The 22906-nt window shown below is 57.8% G+C and overlaps 1 protein-coding gene across 1 annotated transcript in view; it reads right to left on the bottom strand.

Moving 5' to 3' along the window:
* The window catches only part of SLC6A3 (solute carrier family 6 member 3), a 35190-nt gene extending 12963 nt beyond the window's left edge, over positions 1-22227 (bottom strand). The window contains exons 1-8 of the mRNA XM_004274508.3: positions 21908-22227; positions 20634-20765; positions 14820-15045; positions 10474-10612; positions 9222-9356; positions 5290-5393; positions 3739-3863; positions 199-311 (exon numbers count right to left, since the gene is read on the bottom strand). Of these exons, the coding sequence (XP_004274556.1) occupies positions 199-311; positions 3739-3863; positions 5290-5393; positions 9222-9356; positions 10474-10612; positions 14820-15045; positions 20634-20765; positions 21908-22193 (1260 nt within the window). The 5' untranslated portion in view covers positions 22194-22227. The remainder of the gene's footprint in view (positions 1-198; positions 312-3738; positions 3864-5289; positions 5394-9221; positions 9357-10473; positions 10613-14819; positions 15046-20633; positions 20766-21907) is intronic.
* Positions 22228-22906: the final 679 nt, after the last annotated feature.

Raw genomic sequence — 22906 nt, 5'->3', positions numbered from 1 at the left:
CACCCCCAGGGGAAGAAGAGGGGCGAGCTGGTCCGAAGCCTCCTTGCCAGTTACTGTGGGACCCTGACTCCCACGCAGGGGTTCTGTGCAGGCACAGGGGTTTGGGAGACCCGCAAGGGCATCCGGGGCCGGCCCGGCCCTGTGAGGGCTGGCTGTCACTGGCGGGCCCACGGCACGCGGAGCGCCGAGGTCACTCACGGCGCTGTCGATTCCCAGGGTGAGTAGCATGACGAAGAAAACCACGGCCCAGACGGAGGACAGCGGGAGCGTGGCAAGCGCCTCGGGGTAGATGACGAAGATCAGCCCCGGCCCTGAAAGCAGACCCCGCCGTTGTTTCCCGCCACCCCCAGCTCCACCCCCGCCCGGAGACCACAAAGCCCTGCCCACGGCCTTCTTTCCGCCCTCCTTGGAAAGTCCTCCCTCCTGGAAGTCAGGGCCCAGGACTCTGGAGAATGGAAACTGGATCCATGGGAGGGAGGGCCTCTGTTCTGTCCCCTCCAGCCCCCCCGACCGCCTCCCGGGGCTGTGCGGGCCCTGGGAGAGGAGGGGGCACAGCCAACGGGAAGAGGGTGGGAGTGGCTTCCAGGGGCCCTACCCTTTATCGCTCCAAGCACTCGGGGCGCCTCCTGGTTTGTCTCTCGTGCCTGTCGTGGACACACGTGCGCTGCCCACACGCTCAGGCATGCTGTGGTCCACGTAGCCCACACTGTACACATTTTTCTGTGCCAACGTATTACTCTGAGTATCATCTCTAGAAACCACGTACTGTTACGTGGTTTGGAGACGGGGCGGACAGACCCCTCCAAGACTGCGGTGGGAAAGCTGGGGGCTGGGGTGAAATCTCAGCAAGTGTTCCCAAAGTAAAAAAGATGCCCACAGGAAACCGCTAGTTGATCATTTTCACGGGTAACCTAAAAAGATGCGCCACGTAGCTCCCGGGCACGGGCTGCCGAGCACTTGATCACGGAGGTGTGACAGCTTTTCTGGTTCCCTCGTCCTCAGCGGGGCCTGTTCGGGTGCCAGCTGTTAGGAACAGGGCACTTACTGATCCTTCTAGAGAAACAAAGGTCAGAGCCAGGGTCCACCCCCCAGGGTCTCTTAGGAGCCCTGGTGTCAGGCCTGTGCTCTGCGATTCCCAACCCCACGGAAGGAGCAGGGTTTCCGGTGTGGAGCGAAGGGGTGGCTCGTTTGAAAAGCTCCACAGTCTAAATGCCACAAACCCGGGAAGATATAACCATGTGCTCGGCCGAACGTAAGCGCAACATCCTCACCTTTCATTTCTGTTCTCGGGTTAACATTTCACCCTGTTTTCTTGAGAATTAGAGCCATAAATGACATTTACTTTGCTTGTCACGGAAATGCATAGAATACATTCAGCTGACTTCAGGGGTTGATGGAGGTTCTTGCAAACTATTGCTACTTACCATAATAAAGGGCAAAAGAGCGGTGAAAATGCATAAATGCAACAGAGTAAATTTCACTGCTCTGTGCTTATTTGCATTATGTTCCCTTTCTCCTGCCTATATTGGATTTTTTTTCCTACAGGAAAGAGTATGGATTTGGAAACACTTGCTGAGATTTCACCCCAGCCCCCAGCTTTCCCACCGCAGTCTTGGAGGGGTCTGTCTGCCCCGTCTCCAAACCTCTGTTTCCTGCTTTCAAAGTGTGGCTCCAAATGGGATCTAATGCAACTGCAAAGCTCTTGCGCAGCAAAGGAAACCATAAACAAGACGAAAAGACAGCCCTCAGAATGGGAGAAAGTATTTGCAAATGAATCAATGGACAAAGGATTTATCTCCAAAATGTGTAAACAGCTCATGCAGCTCAATAACAAAAAAACAAACAACCCAATCCAGAAGTGGGCAGAAGACCTAAATAGACATTTCTCCAAAGAAGATATACAGACTGCCAACAAACACACGAAAGGATGCTCAACATCACTAATCATTAGAGAAATGCAAGTCCAAACCACAATGAGGTATCACCTCACACCAGTCAGAATGGCCGTCATCAAAAAATCTACAAACAACAAATGCTGGAGAGGGTGTGGAGAAAAGGGAACCCTCTTGCACTGTTGGTGGGAATGTAAATTGATACAGCCACTATGGAGAACAGTATGGAGGTTCCCTAAAAAACTAAAACTAGAATTACCATGTGACCCAGCAATCCCACTACTGGGCATATACCCAGAGAAAACCATAATTCAAAAAGACACATGCACCCCAATGTTCACTGCAGCACTATCTACAATAGCCAGGACATGGAAGCAACCTAAATGCCCATCGACAGACGAATGGATAAAGAAGATGTGGCACATATATACAATGGCATATTACTCAGCCATTAAAAGGAACGAAATTGGGTCATTTGTTGAGACGTGGATGGATCTAGAGACTGTCATACAGAGGGAAGTAAGCAGAAAGAGAAAGACAAATATCGTATATTAACGCATATATGCGGAATCTAGAAAAATGGTACAGATGAACCGGTTTGCAGGGCAGAAATTGAGACACAGACGTAGAGAACAAACCTATGGACACCAAGGGGGGGAAGCAGCGGGGGTGGGGCTGGGGGTGGGGGTGTGATGAATTGGGCGATCGGGATTGACATGTATACACTGATGTGCATAGAATTGATGACTAATAAGAACCCGCTGTATAAAAAAATAAATAAAATAAAATTCAAAAAAAAAAAAAAAAAAAGTGTGGCTCCCAACACTCAACTTCTCAAGAACTGGATGGGCTGACGGGCCGACCCGCTGAGAGCTCAGGGCGCAGGTGGGGTCGGCCCTCTGTCCCCCTCAGCCCCTCCCTGAAGGCTACCCTCCCGCTCAAGAGTGAGAAGACCCAGGAGGAGATCAGTCCCCCAGCCCCCGGGAGAAGAGGGGCTTCCCAGGGGAAGGGAGGGGCCCACCCCGAGCAGGACGGTCTCGGGGGAGACCCCTCCTGGCTCGCGCACAGCGATCCTGCAGGCCGGTGAGGGTGGTGGCCGTCGTGGGAGGCCTTGGGGTCCTGGGCTGACCCAGCTTCAGGCTGCCTAAGCCGTGACTTTCTGCCCAGCACCCCGGGGGCTCTCTCCTGCGGGGCCCAGCTCGGTCCCTGTGTCACCTGGGCCCAAGCCCTCCCCCGCCCACTCCCCCTCAGCTAACTTCCTGGTTTGCAGACACACGGTGTCTGTGACAGCATGGTGAGCAGGTTGGGAACATGGGTCTCTGTTGTCACCGTGTCCAGAGACTTCAGGGGATTCTCAGCTATTATCCAAATCCCATCTACACGTGCCATGGCCACTGGGTATCTGGAGGAAAAGCTTGGAACAGAGTAACTGCTAATTCCACACCAGTCCAGCTTCCTTCTGGCTGACCACACCGAGGTCCGTGCCGCTTGGAACAGCTCAGAGCCCTGAACTTCACATCCCTGGCCAGGTGTAAACAACGGCGGGGGCCACCCAGTGAGGGGAACCAGACCCTCGTCCTGCAGCCGAGTGGCCTCTGCAAGGCACCCTGGGACGAGGGGCAAAGACGCCCCAGCCTCTGCATGCGGCGGCCCGAGGGGGCAGGCGCAGGGCGCGCTACACCCAGGATCCTGTTCTCAGTAGCAGCAGCAGCTCGTGGGAAGGGCTCTGGAGGCCTGTGCATTTCCCTCTAGGTTTGCAGGGAAAACACTCATCGAGAACTGGGCAGCCTGAACCTCGGGAGCGGGCAGGGTGGGGGGAGGGACCTGCCTGCCCCGGGGCACTCACCGTCCTTGGCCACGTCCCCGATGGGCACACTGTGCTTCTGGGCCATGTACCCCAGGAAGGAGAAGACCACGAAGCCGGAGGAGAAGCTCGTCAGCGAGTTGACGGAGGTGGTGATGATCGCGTCTCTGCAGGAACAAGACGTGCTGTCTCAGCACCCGGCCTGCTGCAATTTCCAGTCATTATTCGTAATTTACTGCATCTGGGGCAGGCAGCTCCCGGGGGGCGCTTCCCCAGTCGAGCAGGCCAGCCCCTCCTGCAGCCCCAGAGGCTGTCCGGGGCTGCCCTGCGGGAGGGAGGCTGGCGCCCGGTGATGGTGACAGGACCTCCCACCTGGAGCCCCCACTGAGCGGCTCAGGGCTCTGGTCAGACGTTGGCTAGGCCAGGCCCTACGGCCCGTCCATGTTTGCCTGGGGACCCCGACTCAGTGTTGAAGGCGAGACCGTCCCACCAGCAAAGCTGGGGCTCCAGGTGGGCAGCACAGACGACCACAGGGGTCCCAACCCCTGCTCGACAGGGGCTGCCAGGCGGGGCTCTGAGATGTCTCCCCGGGAGCTTGTTAAGATGAAGGTTCTGACAGGGCGGGTCTGGTGGGCCCCAGATGCTGTGTTTCCCATTGGCTCCTGGGGGTCCCGTGTTGCCGGCCTGTGGACCCCAATCTGACGGCTGAGAATTCAGAGAGCAGGGAAGGGGGAGTGTGGGGTCAGCCCTCCTGGTGCCCGAGTGGAAGGACGTTTGCAGGGTGCTCAGACCCAGGTGGGCACAGGGTGGGCTCTGGCCCTGTCGTGCAGACCCCACCTTTGTGTGGCCCTCTGGGTAGCAGTCAGCCTGGCCATTTTGCTGTGCGCACCGTCTTTGTATTTTTACCGCATTTTTATCCTCATGATATGAAAGAGAATAAACACAGGCTCATGAAGGTCAAAGAACGCAGTCCTGGATGAAATTCTTTCTCTGTTTTCAGAAGGATTTCAGGGCCAGCAAGCGGCTGCAGGTCACTCAGGTCATCCAGGCGGGGCGGCCCCAGCTGAGATGCTGCCAGAGCCCTGGGCGCACAGTGAAGCCACCTTCCGGCTTGTCCCGGTGCCGGGTCCCCGGCGGCCTCTGCACAGTCTGGGATGCCCCTGGGGCCCAGGATCCCTAGGTGCGGGCCAGGCGGGGACACATGCAGGCCCTTCCTCGTGGGGCACGTGGGGGAGGAGACCCACCCTGAGTGGGTGGCTGGGAGGGTGAGGCCGGCTGGGTGGGGCAGGGGATGGAGCAGGGGGCAGAGGAAGGGGCCTGGGTGTGTGGGGGGGTCCGGGACGCCTCCTCCCAGCGAGGCAATCAGCATCTCCACTGCTTCGATGCTCCCTTAAAGCCACAGTCAGCATTGAGCCTAGAGCTTTCCTGTTCGGTTTCCACTTTAAAAGCCATTTGCTTTGAGTTGCAAGCACAGCTCATTTTCCCCTCCCTTCATCCAGGGGCACATTACCTCCTAAAGCCAGCGATGCCCCCCCACATCAGCTGTGCCCCCACTTGGCTCTGCAGAGCCTCTTACAGGAGCCCAGGACTCACCTGTAGCAGTTGTTGGTGAATTTATTGTAACTGGAGAAAGCTATGAGCACTCCAAGCCCCACTCCCAGCGAGAAGCATATCTGGACGGCGGCGTCTATCCAGACCTGCGCGGAGCAGGGACACAGACAGAGCGGCGGTGAGAGGTCCCTGCGGGGGGCTCGGCCAGCCCGAGGACAGGGAGTGGTCATGGGGTGGACCCACATGGGGTGGACCCACAGACGGCCGCGCCTTCGCTGCCAGGGGCTCCAAGGAACGGGGTCGAACTTAAACTCGACATCATCGTCAACAAGCAAATGTCATCTCAGGGAATAAACCTTTCCCGGGTTGCTGGCCCGAGAGAGCCTGAAACACAGGGGGCTGCGTCTTGTTGCAGGACCTGCGGTTTCTCATTACTCCAGCTGGTGAGGGTTGGTCTGGCCCGTGACCCTGGTAACAGCAGTAATTTATGAAAATGCTGTGTGATGTGCGTGCCTCAATCAGACACGTGCCCACCAACACGCGCTTTCTGTCCTTCCCATGGAGGCACATCGTGAGTGCAGGGTGAGTGCCTGGTGAGTGCATGGTAAGTACACAGTGAGCGCGCGGTGAGCGCACGGGGTGAGTGCAGGGTGAGCACGCGGCGGGACGTGAAGAAAGCCCTGTGGAGCTGACCGTGGCTCTGACACTGTGCGCTTGCTGGGGGTGGCACAGGTGACATCCGGGTGCCGACACACATGACAAGTGAAGGCCTGCGGTCGATACTGGACCAAGGAGGTATTTTAAAAGTCAGACACGACCCTCTTGGTCAGGGTGATGTGGAGACCAGCTGGTGATGGCGATGTGGGCCTCCCTTGGCCCTGCATAGCCTGGGGCAAGGATGAAGAGAGTGGAAGCCCACCCTGGGGGCCTGGCCAGACCTGCTGTGCCGGAAGGTCCCGGGGGCTGTCCCCACAGCCCGTGGTGCAGGCCTGTGGGCCGAGGTCCTCAGGCAGTGACTCCAGAGCTCCCCAGCTGGAGACACAGGGCAGCTGGCCTGAGTGTGACTGAGTGAGGGGGCTGGACGTGGAGCCCACACGCCAGGACCAGGGTGCTCGGTCCTTCGGGCAGCACGCCCAGTCTTGGGGTCACCCCAGCACTGGGGACAGCATTTCCCAGCTCAAGGCCTAGAGTGGCCGGGTGGGCAGGGGGCCGAGGGGTCCCCTCGTGTTGGTCACCAGCCAGCTCGTCTGGGCAGGTAGCTGCGGACAGGAGGCGGTGTCGCCGGGGGGCTCCTGTCTCCTCTCAACCCCAGGTCCTCACAGTGGGCAGCGGCCACCCCAGAGTCTTTGCACGTGCAGCTCACCCATCAGGTTACGTCTCCCAGCCATCTGTCCAGGCCTTTGCTCACTGCTGCTCCTAGGACCCAGCTCCAGACCCAGGCCACGGTCCACCCTGGGGCCCGCCTGGGCAGCCTCTCAGAACTGGCCTGGACTTGCCCTTCCTTTACTTCCCGTCCTCCTCTCTCCTGCTGGAATGGAGCCCTCCCAGACAGCACTCTGTCCAGCCCAGACCCCGCCTGTCCGCTGGAGCAGCTCCACGAGAGCCGCAGATGAACGACTGAGAGTCTGGACGGCCTGAAAGGGCTGGGCCTCTGGATGCCACTGAGGACAGTGGCGCTGACCCCGAAGGCAGTCCCCTTCATCCCCATGGGGGTCTAGCAATGGCCCCAGGCCGCAGGGCAGCCTCCACGTCAGAGCAGCACAGGGTCCCCGGTGCCAGGGGCACAAGAAGGGACGGAGCCGACGGCTACTTCCGCCCCATCCGCTTGCTGGCCCGGCCCCTCAGTGGAACCTCTGCTCCCACCCGGCCCGGACCAGTGAGGACCTGGCCAGGCCCCTCCCTCAGCCCCTCTGGACTGAGCCACCATGGCTGAACCCCCAGGGGGTGGGCAGGGACGAGCCTGGGACGGTGCTGGGGCCCTGCACCCCGATCTGGGCCAGTCCCCAACCACATCCCCTCGGGGCCTGTGGGACCTGGCCCCCCACTGCCAAGCCCCAGGGGAAGGGTGCCGGGGCCGCTCAGTCTCTGAGGGAGGCTGTCCTGAGCCTGGGAGAGGGTGTACAGGCAGCCGCTGGGCCCGGAGCAGTCCTGGGAGGACGGCTCAGGACGGCCGCCCAGCGGGTGAGGCCCAGGCCCTGCTCTGTCCTGGAGGACGTGGTGCAGAGTCAGCCAGAACCCCACGGGGGCACCAGGAACGGCCCCAGCCTCTGCGCTGGGGACTGCATAGACCTGTCCTTTGGGGACTGTGGTCTCCCAGGAGCCCAGTGCTGTGGGCCTGCTCTGTCCTGGTCTCTGCTCTTCCCCTCCCTAGCTGACGGGACTGTTAGAGGCAGGGACACTCAGGTCAGGTCCAGTCCTGTTGTGTCTCCGTCGCCCACCACCTACGCCTGTCCTTCTGTCATCCATCTGTCATCCACTGCCTGTCTGCCTATGATCCATCATCCGTCCACTGAAATCTATTATCTGTCTCGTCCATCTGCCAATCTACCTCGCTTGTGACAACCACCGGTTCCTACTTTTCTCTGATTTCTTCACACCCCTGGCATCTGTTTTGCGCACCCTCATGCTGCCTGTCCTTCCTGACGCCCCACTTCTCTTTGACTTCCAGATCACGCCCAGCTGGCCTTGGACGCCCAAGACCACCTCCTCCTGCCAGCACCCCCCAGCTGCCACGGGCTTTCCTGAGGACGGATGCCCTGCTGACCTCTCAGCTCCCCGGGCTCGGCTCTGCAGCTGTGGGGCCCCGGACCCGCTGCTGGACGGACTCTGCCTTTAGCTGTCCGTGGAGACCCGTGTGCTGCCCTCACAGCCTCGGTCCTCGGGTGGGCTGCCCGGCTGGTGCCCTGCTCACGGCTGCCCTCGCCTGTGTGCTTGTGGGGCCGAGACCGTGGGGCTTTCCTCTCGCTGCCCCTCGGCGCCCGACCTCCGCCCTGCCAGCGCCCCCCATTCCCACGGTTCCTGGGGTCGGAGCCACGTCTGCCTCCCCTTCTCGCCCTTCCTGCCCACTGCTGCCCCAGGCGGTGCTTCCTCCGGCCCGATGAGCCCCACAGCCGACCCTCTCACAACCTGGCAGCGTCAGGCCCGGGCCCCACGCCCTCGCCCTCGTGCTGCTCCCAGTAGCTCAGCCTCCCTGGGTGGCCACTGGGGCCCCTCCCTCTGCCCAGTCTAGTCCACCTGATTTTCCAGTGACCCTGCCTCCCGCCCAGCCTCCCCGCTTCTGGGCCTGTTTCCCTGCGATGCTGCTGCCTCTCTCTCTCTCTCTCTCTCTCTCTCTCTCTCTCTCTCTCGCCACCCACCGCCGCCCCGCCATTGCCCGGAAGAGCCTCCTCTCTTCATGAGGTTGTCTTCTCATATTTCAACCCAGAATTACTTCTTCCTTTGCTGAAGAAACCTGCAGCCTGACTGTGGAGTAAGTTCTGGCCACGATGCGGTCACATCGCGCCTTTATGCCGGGGGCGCCGGGTGCTTGACCATCAAGGTCTGGCTCCCCGAGGGGGACCCTAGTTCACGCAGCCTCAGCCCAGCTCCGAGGATGCATCCGGGGCCAGAGCTTGCGGCTGCGATCCAGCTGAGCGGCAACAGCCTCGGGCACAGACCGGGCGGCCCCACAGGTGCTCATCCCAGGAGCCGGGAGCGTTCCTCCAGGGAGAGCACGGCCCACGGCGAAGAGGTCGAGAGGCAGCCGACTCTCGCTCTCTCCCTGCAGAAACCTGGGTGACCTGTTCCCCTAATGTCCTTACTCTGGTCCATTCAGCTGCTTGCTGTGCCCACACGGCCCCTCGTCACCTGGACAGGGAACTCTGCTCGGTGGGCCCAGCACACAGCGGGGGGAGTGAGCCTTTGGGGTCTCCTGCCTGGGATGTAGAGCCCCGTGACCCACAAGGACTGGGGCCGCGAGCGGAGGGCGCACTCACCGAGGCCTCGCAGAGCCGATGGAAGTCCACGCTCAGGTACGCTCTGATGCCGTCCACGGCCCCAGGGAGGGTGACGCCTCGCAGGAGCAGCGCAAAGAGGACCACGTACGGCATGGTGGCCGTGATCCACACGACCTGGGGAGCGCACAGTGTCACCAGGCCGCACCGGCCCCCGGCCACCCTCATGGTTTGTGCCCAGAGAGGGGGACCTCAGACTGGGAAGCCCGGTGCCCAAACAGTCACAGGACACCAGCTCAAAAAATGCCTCCTGGAGCGAGACTGTCCAGTGCCTTCTATCCTGTATGTTGTCTTTCCCGGGGATTAAAATGGACAAACAATTTGGCAAGGAAGGAGCCCTCCTTCTCTGCACTTGGGCTATGGCAGGAGGCAGCATTGGCTGAACTCCTGATGAGGCAGATGTGAGTGATTTGCACTGACTGTGCAAATGGGCACCTGGCTCACTTGTGGAAGATGGACTCTGGGCCGCGGGGGTGTGGAGGAGAGCCCTTGTGGCCGTCGGGAGACCCTCAGGCGCTGGAGAGCCCCTGCAGGTGTGAGCCCGAGGGACGGGGCATTCTGGTCGTCGTTGCTCTGGGCGCCCAGATAAGGACCAAAATATTTTCATCAGCAAAAATATTTTGTTGTGCTTGTCTTCACGCTGAAAGCACTCTCCTGACATCATTCTTCAACCACAGCCACCTGTCCCAACCCACCACGGCCACCTGTCCACTCCCAACCCACCACGGCCCACCTGTCCACTCCTCAACCCACCACGGCCCACCTGTCCACTCCTCAACCCACCACGGCCCACCTGTCCACTCCCAACCCACCACGGCCACCTGTCCATTCCCAACCCACCACGGCCCACCTGTCCACTCCCAACCCACCACGGCCACCTGTCCACTCCCCAACCCACCACGGCCCACCTGTCCACTCCCCAACCCACCACGGCCCACCTGTCCACTCCCAACCCACCACGGCCACCTGTCCACTCCCAACCCACCACAGCCCACCTGTCCATTCCCAACCCACCACGGCCCACCTGTCCACTCCCAACCCACCATGGCCACCTGTCCACTCCCCAACCCACCACGGCCCACCTGTCCACTTCCCAACCCACCACGGCCACCTGTCCACTCCCAACCCACCACAGCCCACCTGTCCATTCCCAACCCACCACGGCCCACCTGTCCACTCCCAACCCACCACGGCCACCTGTCCACTCCCCAGCTGGCAAGCCTTGCTGCCTCACCTTCCCAGAAGTCTTCACTCCCTTCCACAGGCTGAAGTAGAGCAGGACAATGACCAGTATCAGGCAGGATGCGAGCTGCCACCGGGGAGGGCCCAGGTCGTCGATACCCTGGCTCTCGTGGAGGTGCAGCACGCCGCGCCTGGAGAGGAAGGAGATGGGGGTCCTGGGGGGGCTGCCTCCCTGCCCAGAACTGGAACAGGGGGCTGCACTTGTGCAGAGACCTGCCCTCCCCCACTCGGCATGGCAGCAGGGACCTGGCCTGATGGAGACCCCCACCCCTCGCCCCCCACCCCAGAAAGGCCAGGACCCCAGCCTTAGTGGAGATGCAGGGCCCACCCTCCAGGTGAGCAGAGCAGGTGGGCCACCGCACGCTGGGAGCCCACAGAAGCCCAGCCCTGGCCCAGGGCCACACGGTCAGGAGCAAGTAGACTGTGATAACTTAGAGACGCAGATTGCAGACCCTGTAACAGCCACTAAAAATGAAGACAGAGAGCTAGACGGGCTTCCCTGGTGGCCCAGTGGTTAAGACTCCACGCTTCCAGTGCAGGGGCCACGGGTTTGATCCCTGGTCGGGGAGCTAAGATCCCACATGCTGTGTGGTGTGGCCAAGAAAACAAAACAAAACAAGAAAAGAAGAGCTGGAGCTTATTAGCAAATGGAGTAGGCAAAGTGGCAGCCAAAATGATGGGCTAATTCCAAAGAAAATAAACAGAGGAAACAAGAAACAACGAAGCGGTGGGACGAGCAAGACGAAAGGCTAAGCCCCAACCATGCTGATTGGAAACACTCTAATTAAAGGACAGAGATTGTCATAGTGAATAAAAAAGCAGGGACCAGCTCTGTGCTGTCTGCATGAAACCCACTTCAAATATGATACATATAGGTTTAAAACATAAGGATGGAGAAGATATCCCATGCAAACACTATTCATAGGAAAGCTGGAGCGATCATATTAATATCAGACAAAGCTGACATCAGAATGAGGAATAGGGACTTCCCTGGTGGCATAGTGGTTAAGAATTCGCCTGCCAATGCAGGGGACACGGGTTTGAGCCCTCCTCTGGGAAGATCCCACATGCCGTGGAGCAACTAAGCCTGTGCTCCACAACTGCTGAGCCTACGCTCTAGACCCCACGAGCCACAACTACTGAGCCCGCGTGCCACAACTACTGAAGCCCGCGCGCCTAGAGCCTGTGCTCCGCAACAAGAGAAGCCACCGCAATGAGAAGCCCACGTGTCGCAACAAAGAGTAGCCCCCACTCACCGCAACTAGAGAAAGCCCGCGCGCAGCAACAAAGACCCAATGTAGCCAAAAAAAAGAAAAAAAAAAAAAAGAATGAGGAATGGTACCAAGAGGGACATTTCATAATGGAAACGGGCTCAATTAAAAGATTTGATAAACGTGTGCACTTTAGAACAGAGCTTTAAAATACATGAATGAAGCAAAAACTGATAGAACTGTGAAGGGAAATAGGCAAATCCACAATTATAATTGAGATTTCAACACCCCTTTCACGGTAACTGATAGAACAAATAAACAGTAAGGATGTAGAAAACTTAAACAGCACTAGGAGCTGACAGGACCTAGCCAACATGTCTACCCAACAGCAGCAGGATACACATTCTAAGTGCACGTGGAATACTTACCAGGATAAACCATATATTGGACAATATGACAAATCTCAGTATATTTAGGAATAATGAGGTTTTAAAATATATTATCTCACCAAATCTGAATTAAATTAGAAATCAATAACAGAAACATATCTAGAAAACCTCCAAGTATTTTAAAGTCAAACAACAAATTTCTAAAAATCTCCTGGGAATCAAAGAAGAAATCACAAGGCAGATCAGGGAATACTTGAATACACAACATACTAAACGTGCAGGAGGCAGCTAAAGCAGTCTCTTAGAGGCAAGTTTGTAGCTTTAAATATATCGTGTTCTAATTTATATTAGAAAGTAGGTGAAGGTGGTTTTAATAAGTGTTTATGGAGTTGAGGGAAATTTAACACTAGTTGGAGTTACAGGGGCCAATCTTTTGGGGTTTCCGAAGCCCACATGCACTCCGTAGCACTTACAGCTTTACTACTTCAATGATTATAGTTATCCTGGAATTTCGTGCTGGGATGTGAGCTCCCTAATTACATGTGCCTTCAAGAACATGTAATACTTTCCACAAAGATCCGCTTTATAAAGTGGGTTTACATTCCAGAAAACCCTTGCAGACCTGACACTCAGTGGGGCCTGTCTCAGGGAAACCCAGTCACCACCGTTAGTGAAATCACCTGGCGTGTCATCAGTTCAGTTTAATAACTCATCGTGTCATTAATGATCTATGACTTCGTCGTAAACCTTCAAAGGCCCTGCCTTTGTCCCAGGGTCACCTCCAAATACGGTTGGACATCTGCTCCTGCTAACAGCCCTTTACGTGGAGGGTTCAGGCAGCTTTCCAGCTCAATCTTTCTCCTCCAGATTTGGAATTTCCAAACAGACTTCACTAGTGAGCTCTTTTTTTAATTCACCTATCACATATGTTGCCTTCTAGCATTCTTAATAATAAATCATTGACTAATCAGTTTTTTCCCTCTATTTTTCTCATCTGAAAAATCACTTAGATAAATCAACTCTTTCCACACCTCCCAAACAAAAGGTAAGTATCCCCAAAGGGCCTCACCTGACACATTTGATATCTCTTAAAGCTTTCTAAACATTCTAAATTGCACCAAAATCCATCTTAAAATTGTAAAAGACACACTAGCTTGAAAACTTAGCCATCGTTTTGTTGGTGAAATGATAACTTAAACCCAACTCTAGCGAGAGCTGATTCTGCACGTCTGTCAGTGGTGGGACGGGTGGGATGCTCCCAGGCGCTTGCCCACAGCCATGTCTGCTTTCTGGTGCAGGGGTCCCCACCCCTCCCTCTCTCTTTTCTGGTCCCCCGTCTCCCATCACACACGAAACCTGAGAGCTGGGCCACTGGTGAGAGTACTTGCAGCCCGGGCTTTGACCTGTCCGTGAGATGCTCTTAGGTTTGGGAAATGCAGTAATGAACCGGCCGGCAACAAGCCCCTGAGAATGCACAGGCAGCTCTGATGAACGCTCTGCTCTCCTCTACTTGGACGAATCTATCATCTCTTGCTTGCTTGTCGCTCTGAGTCCTGCCCACACACTCAGGTGACAGGGCCTGGGTTTCCATTTCTTGCGGGTACGTCCGCATTGGTGTCTTTCAGGCAGATCTAATGGGACCCATCCCAGGTGGACTCTCATCTCCAGCCCGTCCTCTGAAACCTGCTCGCCCCCTCCTGAGAGCTCCTGGAGACCCAGGTCCTCACCCCCCAGCTTTGAACTCTCCCTCCTCCGGGCAGGCGGGTTCTCGGTGGCCCCTCTCTTCCCCCCTTTGCGGAACCTCCCTCCCTGCCCTCCCCAGGCTCCTTCACTCTCTAATCCCAAACTGCCCAAAAGAGTATCTTCCAAAAAATTAAACAAGTCCCATCACACACAACCCTCGTCCGCATGCTAACCATGCTCTTCCCAATAATGCCTGAGAAAGGCACCCCATCCCTCCGGCGGTCCCCCCAGGCCCCCCAAACCCCGCCTCGCTCCGTTCCTGCCCATCGCTGCCACTTTCTGAAGCAGCCAGTCCTGGAGATACGTTCCCCACGTGTGGCGGGGATTCTAGAGCAAAGGACTTAGACCCTGAGTATCTGAAACACACAACTTCAGATGCTGAATGTCTGCAGGTTCCATGAACATCCCTTGCCCTTCTGGCGGTGTCACTCCTACCCCCACACGACAGATTCTCCCAGTGCCCGAAGGCTCAGTTTCTCTCCTGCACACCTGCTGTCTCACCCAGCTCCACAGGCCCCAGGAGTGGGACGGTGCCTTCCCTCAGGGAAGACCTCGGGCAACTGTCTGATGGTCCTGCCTCCGGCTGGAGGCCGGGCCATGAGCGGAGGGAGAACGGGGAAGGTGACTGGGAAAGGGGAGCCCGGCCCCCTCTGGAGGCAGTGCTGCAGCCCCCGGAGCCCAGCCCCACACGCCTCCTCCCTGCGGCATCTGCAGGGTCACAGGCCATCCCCCCCAACAGACCCCAAAGGGCCACAGGGAGCAGGTAGGGCAGCCCATCCAGTTTCCCTTCCCTGCGAGGTCTCCCTGCAGGAGCCGTGCTGAGCTGCTAGAGGTGGGGTCAGAAGTAAGCCCGCAAGAGCCCAGAGGAACGGGACGTGGCACTGGCCAGGGAGGGGTCCTCCCCACATCCTCGGGAGGCAGCAGGGGCGGGTGGCTGGCCCGGGTCCCCCTCCCCACCCCCGGGGGTGTCATCAGACCCCGAGGCCCCCACTTACTCAAAGTACTCGGCGGCAGGGGTGGTCCTGAAGGTGTCATTGGGGTCAGGGCTGGAGCTGGGGGCGCGGGCGTCGGAGCAGCGGGGGCTGTTCCAGGTGTGGTTGCAGTGGGTCCAGGGCAGCTCCGTGGTGAAGGAGGAGAAGAGGTAGTGCAGCGCCCAGGCGATGATGACGTTGTAGAAGAAGCCGATGTAGAGTGAGATGAGGATGACCGTGTAGCCCACGCCTGGTGGGGAGAGCATGGCCCCATTAGCAGCTCACCCTTGCCCCTCCCCTCACGGGTCGCAGCTCCACCTGGGCTGTCCTGAAACCAGGCAGCGCCTTTAGACACACCAGAAGACGAGGGAAAGGGTGGGTCCCAGACTTCGCGTCATGGTCAGAGAAGGGGCTGCCCACTTCCAAAACCATCCGTGGCCCTTGACGTCTACCCAGACATGCAGGGCTATCCAGGGACGCCCTGGTACAGCCAGGTCACCCGCAGACATACGGGGTAACTGAGGGCCATCCGTGGCTGTCCACCATCACTCACAGCCAGTCCGGGTCATCCAGGCTCACTAAGGTCATCTAGGGCCACTCTGGGTCACCCAGGGCAACTCAACCCAGGGTTATCCAGGGCCGCTGGCCAAACAAAACCATCAGAATTATCTGCAGGCACCCAGGCCCAGCCAGGGCCATCTAGGAACACCCAAGGGTACAAAACACCAAGTCGACAAAGGCCACCCCAAACCGCTCAGGGTCACCTAAGGCCATCCAGGGCCACCCATGCCAATAGGGCCATGAAGGCCATCCAGGGTCACCCAGGGATGCCCAGTGCCTCCCAGAGCCATGCAGGGCCACCAATAGTCACTAAGGGATAACTAGGGTCTTTCACGCTCTTCCACAGCCATCCAGCCTCATCCAGGACCATCCAGGGCCTCCAAGACAATCCATGCCTACCTGGGCTACCTAGAGCTGTCCAGGGCCATTCACGGCCACCCATAGCTAACCATGCCCCTCTAGGCCACTCAGGGCAAACAGAGTCAGCTGGGTCTACCCAACATCACCCAGGACCATGCATGACCATCCAGGGTCTCCAAGGGTCACCTATGGCCACGCTGGGGCCCCCAGGGCTTGTCAGAGTCCCTTTCCCGGATCACAAGCCTTGGAATTTGTTGACGGTCCCTGAGGGCCTCCTGGCTCCTGGAGCAGAACAGAGTGGTGAGCAGTCTTTGGAGACGCGACATCCTGGCTGTGGTGGAAGGACGGTCTGGCAGTGAGACCTCTTCCCTATTCAGCGTTGGACGAGCACTGTCGGGTCCCGTGACTGCGGCTGACTGTAACAGGCTCCATGCAGAGCTCTCCTGTTTCAGCATTCTTTCCCGGCTTTGCTGCTAGGACTAGTTTGGGCTCTGACTGTAACTTCACTGTCTTAGAACCTGGGGGGCGCCCTGCCCCGTCCTGCCTGCCTGTGTCCAGGGAGGAGCTTGCCTTCAAGCTGACGTCTTCGGGGAGTGGCTTGCCTTGTTTTTTATGGGTCTAGCCCTTAGGAGAAGCTATTTTCCTGCTCAGCACACTTCATTAAAATTCTCTTTCCTCTTCTGAAAGCAAAAAGAGAGGGACTACAATTTACTTATGTGTAGATATTAAACAGATCCAGTATCAGGAGTGATTTATTTAAAAGCAAACAGTCCCTGGTACGTGGTCCCTCTTGGAAAACACACTCAGTAGCAGTGATGGCAAAACCCAAACTGTTCCTTCAGAAGGCCTTCTGCAACGTGGACTCATCAATGTGAAATAACTCTTTACTGCACTTCTGCTCCCTGAGCTCCTTAGGAGAGGCTGGCTGCCCCTGAACTCGCCCCGGCAGCCACGTCGGCGGGAAGTGCGTCACAGAAGGTGTTCCGTGGTGGTGAGCGGCTGTGGGTGCCTGCCCGGAAATCTTTGGAAGGTGACAGCGCTGCACACCAAATCCTCCGCTTGAAGTTTGGGGAACTCAACGGAGCCTCTGATCAAACGCTAAAGCAGGTCCAATCCGGGGTTGGAGAGAGCTGCCTCCGCTTCCGGTCCTTCAGAACCCGGTGCCGTGTGGATAGCCCTCCGCGGGGCAGGCCAGGTTTCTCGCTGTCACAGCAGAGGGACAAGGGTGCCCCGGGCTGGCGTGGCTCCTAGGACACGTGGGCTTTGCCCCATCAGCCGCAGCACACCAGCCCCGGAGGGTCCCCCATCCAAGGGCGCTGCCGTCCAGCTGCCCCAAAGGCCTGCGTGAAGGAACGATTTCCTGGGAATGTGGCTGTGAGCGCCAGCCATTCTTTCGGTCCCTCTGAGTTCTGTCCTCCAGGACCACAGAGCCCCAGGAAGCCCTGGCCCTGGGCCGCCCAAGGGCAGCCCCTCACCGACCCTCCCTTTAAGTTCTTCCTTTCTGTCACTTAAGACCCAGCCGCACGAAAGCCACTGCCCTGTTCGCTCTGAGAACGCTCCTGTTCAGTGAACGATCAGTGTTCATACGTCATCACATACGCTAAATCAAGCCCCACCTGATACGTTTCTTCTGTTATTCTGTGTCACGGGAAACGTCCCTCCCAAGGAGGTGGCAGGCTCGGTCCCCTCTAATACTTCCAGTGAAAATATGAAGGAAAACTTGCTGTGTTCCTCTTTTGTCCTGGAGGCTCGAGACCGAGTGTGAATTTCGATCACAGCTTTTAAGGTCAATTTTCTTAAATCTCAGTTTGTTCAGTCTTTTTAATATCAACTCTGCATGCATTTTGTTTTCTTTCAAGCCACTTAAAATTCCTTTTTAGAAAGAGGGAGAGTTGGTAAACCACACTAAAATATTACTGACCACAAAATATAATAAATTATTTGATAGTCGCTAAAATAGGTGCTTTCCATGCCGTACACACAGTGGGGGGGGGGGTTCTTAGGCAATTAACCAGACAACCTGAAACGGGGCATCCTCGGGCCTCAAGAGGGACAACAGCCCCCTCCTCCACCACTAAAGCCAGGTCACTCCAGAGCGTGCCCCGGAGCTGGCTTCAGCAGGAAGAGGGGGTCGGGGCCAAAGAGTAATTCCAGGACCCCGGCTGGAGGACACGCCCTGATGGGGCAGCTCCCATTCCTTGCAAGACTCATTGGCAGGTCTTTGAAGAAAACAGGAGAGAATTCCTCCACTGTGGGTCTGAGTGCCTTTCGTATCTACTTGGTGTGTGTGTGCGTATGTATGTGCACGTGTGTGTGTGTGCGTGTGCGTGTGTCTATGAGAGAGAGGGGGCAGGGGGAGGGGAGGGGCAGGGAGGGAATGAGAGGGAGAGGGAGAGGGAGAGGGGAGACAGAGACAGAGGAAGGAGAGGGAGGGAGGGAGGGAGAGCTTGGAGAGACCCCGTCCCAGGCCCCGTGGTCACACTGGCTGCCCTCAGCATCACCGACAGCCTCTGGAGGGACAGTGCCGGGGACCAAGGACACGGCACGGCCCTCTGAGGGCCCTCGCCCTGACCGTGGGCATCACTGCCTGGCCTTCTCGGGTTGATCTCAGTGCTGTCAGGCCCATGGAAGGACTCCCGGGTCCAGGGAAGGGAAAGACGGGGAAGAGGGCTCCCCGGAGAGCTGGCTTCCCTTCCGCAGGGCCCGGATGCGCCAATCGCCCATTGGAGGGCCTGCAGCCCCATGATGACCGTTTGGGGCATTTTAACTGATGTCTTCGTTTATCATGTGTTCCCCCTACTTGATGACACATGAAAGTACGTGCAATTTTATTAGTTAAACTTTTTTTAAGACAAGGAAGGAAAGGAAGACATGTATCAGGGTATCCAGGACAGCACGGTTTGCCTCACCTCACTCAAGGAGCGATGCCGACCTCCCGTCCAATGGGCATCCTATGGAGAAACTTAACCTGAATGAGCAGGTGATCACCTGCTAGGGATCGTAGCTTCGTTAGTATCAAACCATTCAAGGTGTCTCTTCTTCACACATAGAAGTTCTTGCGGTGATTCTCTGATCTGCAACAAACAGCCCTGTGCTGATAACACCAAGATTCCAAGGCTCAACGGCTGACTTTCTGTGATGTGCGATTTCCCCAAATCTCCAGCCCGCGGGCGCTGCAGGGTGCTTCTCCATGTGGCCTCACTGGCCCCGCACAGCCCTCCAGGAGGATGAGTTTCCAGACCTGGGAGGCAGGAGCGTGGATGGGCTGTGACGTGGAGTAGAGCTCGGAGCCAGCTGGTGTCTGCCCGGGTCTCCAGGCTCCGAGGCCAGGCCGTGCTGACGGCCCCGCAGCTGCACGCGTAACTTCCCCGTGGAGGGGCTGACACTCTCGCTGTTCGAGTCGGATGTTCTGCAGTAACCAAATTCTTCCGGCTTAACTAGTCCTTCGAGACCCCTGGAGACCCCTCATTGACGTTCTACAAACTGCAGTGTAGAGATTCACTTTGGCAGTTTTGTTGGAGAAAATTCTTCTTCTGGTAGGACACACGGCTGGAAATGTGCTTCTGTCTGCGGGCCTGCAGCCCTGGGGTCAGCGTCCTTTTTCTCGGGAAAGAGGCCGAAGTAAACGTGTCGCACAGCCGGCGTCCTTCCCTGGCGCCCCCAGGACGGTCACTTGACGGCGGACCCACCTCATGTCCGACCCGGCACCTTCGTGCTGTGTAACTACCGACTGCTGCGCAGCCCATCGCGGGAGATGCTGGCTGCCCGGCAGGCCCGGAGGACAGGATGAACTCACGCGTCCTGAAGTGTCAGGGTGGACTCGCCGCCCCTGACGGTATCGGCCCTGCCCGCAGACACCGGCCGTGCCCTCGACCTGCCCGGCTCTGAAGAGGCGCCCGCAGTCTCAGCTTCCTGCGCTTCCGCCCTCGGGAACCCCGAGCGCACCAGAGGCCGTTCCAGTGACTTACTTAAGCTTTGACTGCTGTGAGCAAATCCTGCTAAGGGGACGCCCAGCACTGGCACCTGAACCCAGAGCTGCTGCCTCGCCCTGCAGAGGCGTGTGGGGTGAGCTGGGCCAGGGGTTCCCTGCAGCTGCATGGCTGGGTGAGCTGTGCATCATCTAGCCTAGGAGAAAGGGGCTCATGCCTTAGGGTTCACCCAGCAGGCCATCGAAAGGAAGAACTCCACCACAGATGGTAGACAGATCGTGCTGTGGGTTGGATCGTGGCCTCCAAGGTTCATTTGTTGACGTTTTCCCCCAGTATTTCAGAATGTGACCTTATTTGGAGGCAGGGTCTTCACAGAGGTGGGCCCTAGTGCAGTGTGACTGATGTCCCTGTAAAAAGGGAAGTTTGGATGGAGAGACACACATGCAGGGAGGATGTGAAGACCCAGGGAGAAGACAGCCGCCCACAACCCAAGGAGTGAGGCCTGGAGCAGCGCCCCCCCTTCCTCCCCTCAGAAGGAATCAACCTCACCAGCGCCTTGAGTTTGGACTTCAGAACTTCGAGACAACAAACATCTATTATTTAAGCCACTCAGTTTGCAGCACTTCGTAAGGCAGCCCTAGCAAACTAATACAGATGCAGAGATAGATGAATGGCAGATTATAGGTGACGGATGACAGATCTAGAGCTAGGAGTATGCTTTATCTTTTCTACTGTTTTAGCACTTTGACAAAACAACACTACTCATCCATTGCAGGCTGGCCTCACCTGGGAACAAGCAGACACACTCAAATCCTTAGTCATTACAGAGCTTTAAAGTAGGACCAACATTAAAAGGATGTGTCCACGTGTCTAGACACCCAGCAAAGCAGGACTGAACGCACACAGCTGGGGTTGACTTGCTCAGAATTGCTCCAGGCTTGCCCTGGTCCACACCGCGCCGGGTGCAAGGGGCCCTCCTCGCCGTTACCTTTCAGGATAGGGCAGATCTTCCAGACGCCGGCAGCCCCCTCCCTGTTGAACTGCCCGAGGGCCAGCTCCATGTAGAAAAGCGGCATACCGGCAATGACCATGAAGAGCAGGTAGGGGACCAGGAAGGCACCTGGGGGACACGACAGTGTGTTCAGCCTGCGGCCGAGGACGGGCTGGCCTGTTGTCATTGGGGCGACGGCTCGGCCGTCCCAGCCGACCACGTGTGTCCTGGGCACGACCCTTGTCATCCGTCTCCTGTCCCTGTTTCTCCCTGAAGCTCCCTGCAGGCAGGGGCGGTGAGCTTCCTGCCTCCATGCCTGGCCCCCGCTGTCCAAGACTCCGGTCAGCTCCCTCCCCAAGTCACGGGTCAGCCCACGTCGTGGCTTTGCTCCTGGGCGCCGTCCCTTCCCCACCTGTGCAGCAGGGCCTGCCCTGTGTCCCCCTGCCCCCCTCTTGAGCCGTGAATCCTTGGGATGTGACCCTGCCCGGCCCCTGGCATGTGGAGCCTCCCTCCATCGGGGCTGCAGCCTCGCTCAGGGCACAGAGTTCAGGCCCCGCAGGCTCAGCCTCCTTAAGCCCTCTGGCTCCCCCTCAGATAAGGGCTTTGTCTCGGCTCTCTTCCAGGGAGGGCGGGGGAGACAGGGAGACCCCAGAGTGATGCCTGTCTTGGGGCAACTTCTGTACCTGCTTAGGTCTCCAGTGGGGTGCCAAAACGCCGACCCACGCCCAGGCACCCTGGAAGGCCCTCCCCAAGGAAGCCTGCCGAAGCCCCAAGTGTGGGGCATGGAGTGACCCCTGACAGGGGCTGGCAGAGTCGGGGGACTCACGGGAAACAGGCACCAACCTGTTCTCAGCTCGAATTTTCGTGGTGACCCTGGCCCATCTCTTAGTTTTCTGCCTCAAGTCCACACACGGGAGTTCTGGGACCGGCTGTGCAGGGGGAGGGGGACGGGCACACTCCCAGGGCATCTTTGGTGCTGTCAACGGCCACGGGCCTCTGCATGCTTGTAAACACGGGTTAAATCAGCCAAAGATACCACTCTCTGGGCCTTGGAGAATTTTCTCTTCCAAAGTGAAAGTCACCTTTGGAAACAGAAAGTGGAGCCACGGTGCCTCTGACCACTCGCTCGGGGACCCTGCCTTCCTGGCCTCAGCATCAGCTCCAGGACATTCATCTGGGGAAACTGCGCCCCACTTACGCCGCATTCCTCCAGATGCCAGCCGTGTGGCCCTGGCTGGCAGGAGGGCGCGGGGGAGGGGGGACGCACTCACCCCCGCCATTTTTGTAGCACAGGTAAGGGAAACGCCAGACGTTGGCCAGGTCCACAGCGAAGCCAATCACCGAGAGGAGGAAGTCGGCCTTCTTGCTCCAGGTCTCCCGATCCTGGGCCTGCGCGGGGCTCTGCGGGGGGTTGAGGAGGGTGGAGTTCGTGAGCTGCATCCCATTTTGTTCCTTGACCAGGACGAGTTCCACCGCCTTCGGGCCGGTGGCATTGGCCTCCTTAGCTGTGGCCACCACGGAAGACATCAGTGCCACAGAGCACCTGCTCTTACTCATGGCCTCCTGGACTCAGAGCTTCCTCCCTCTTGGTCTACAGCCAGCATGAAAGAGAAACACACAGGGATGCACTGATTTAGTAGCCGGATCACGGTGCACCCGGTGGCCTGAGCACAGATCTGAGGCATTTCCAGCCATTTTTGGGGGGCAGAGCAAACGCACTCCAAGCACCCAGGAGGACACAGCCAGGGTTGAGGACAGTAGGAGATGAGCTGCCTTCCTCGTGGGGCTGGGAGACGGGCCGTGGAGACCTCAGGACAGACTCTGCTCCACTCCCCCCTTCCCACGCACCCCTCTCCATTCCCATCCAAGTGCAAGGCTGTGTCCTCTCTAATTTAGTAATAATGCAAGATGCTACCTCCGCACTCCCCACATGGCCAGGGAGTAACTGGCAGCACCCCTACAGCCTGGACGCTCAGCACCCCACAACCCTGCACCCCTGCCCCATCTCGACAACCTTCAAATACGACAGTGCACATACATTCTTTATACTCAGAGACCAAAGGCAAAAGCAAAATTCTAAAACCAGAGTCAGCCACGGGAATTCAAAGTTTCAAAGGAACGATTACAAGAGTTTCCTTCAAGGAATGGCTGCACATTTCACGTCCACCTGTGGCCACACCTGGAAGGGCTGGGCAGGGACAAGAGCTCCCGGTCAGGTAAATCCTTCCAGCCAGGATTTACCTGGGGGTTTACAGGACTAGCTCCTGCAC

Source organism: Orcinus orca, chromosome 3, assembly GCF_937001465.1.
Source record: "Orcinus orca chromosome 3, mOrcOrc1.1, whole genome shotgun sequence".
Taxonomy (NCBI): Eukaryota; Metazoa; Chordata; class Mammalia; order Artiodactyla; family Delphinidae; genus Orcinus; species Orcinus orca.
This window is presented reverse-complemented; position numbering and strand designations above follow the sequence as displayed.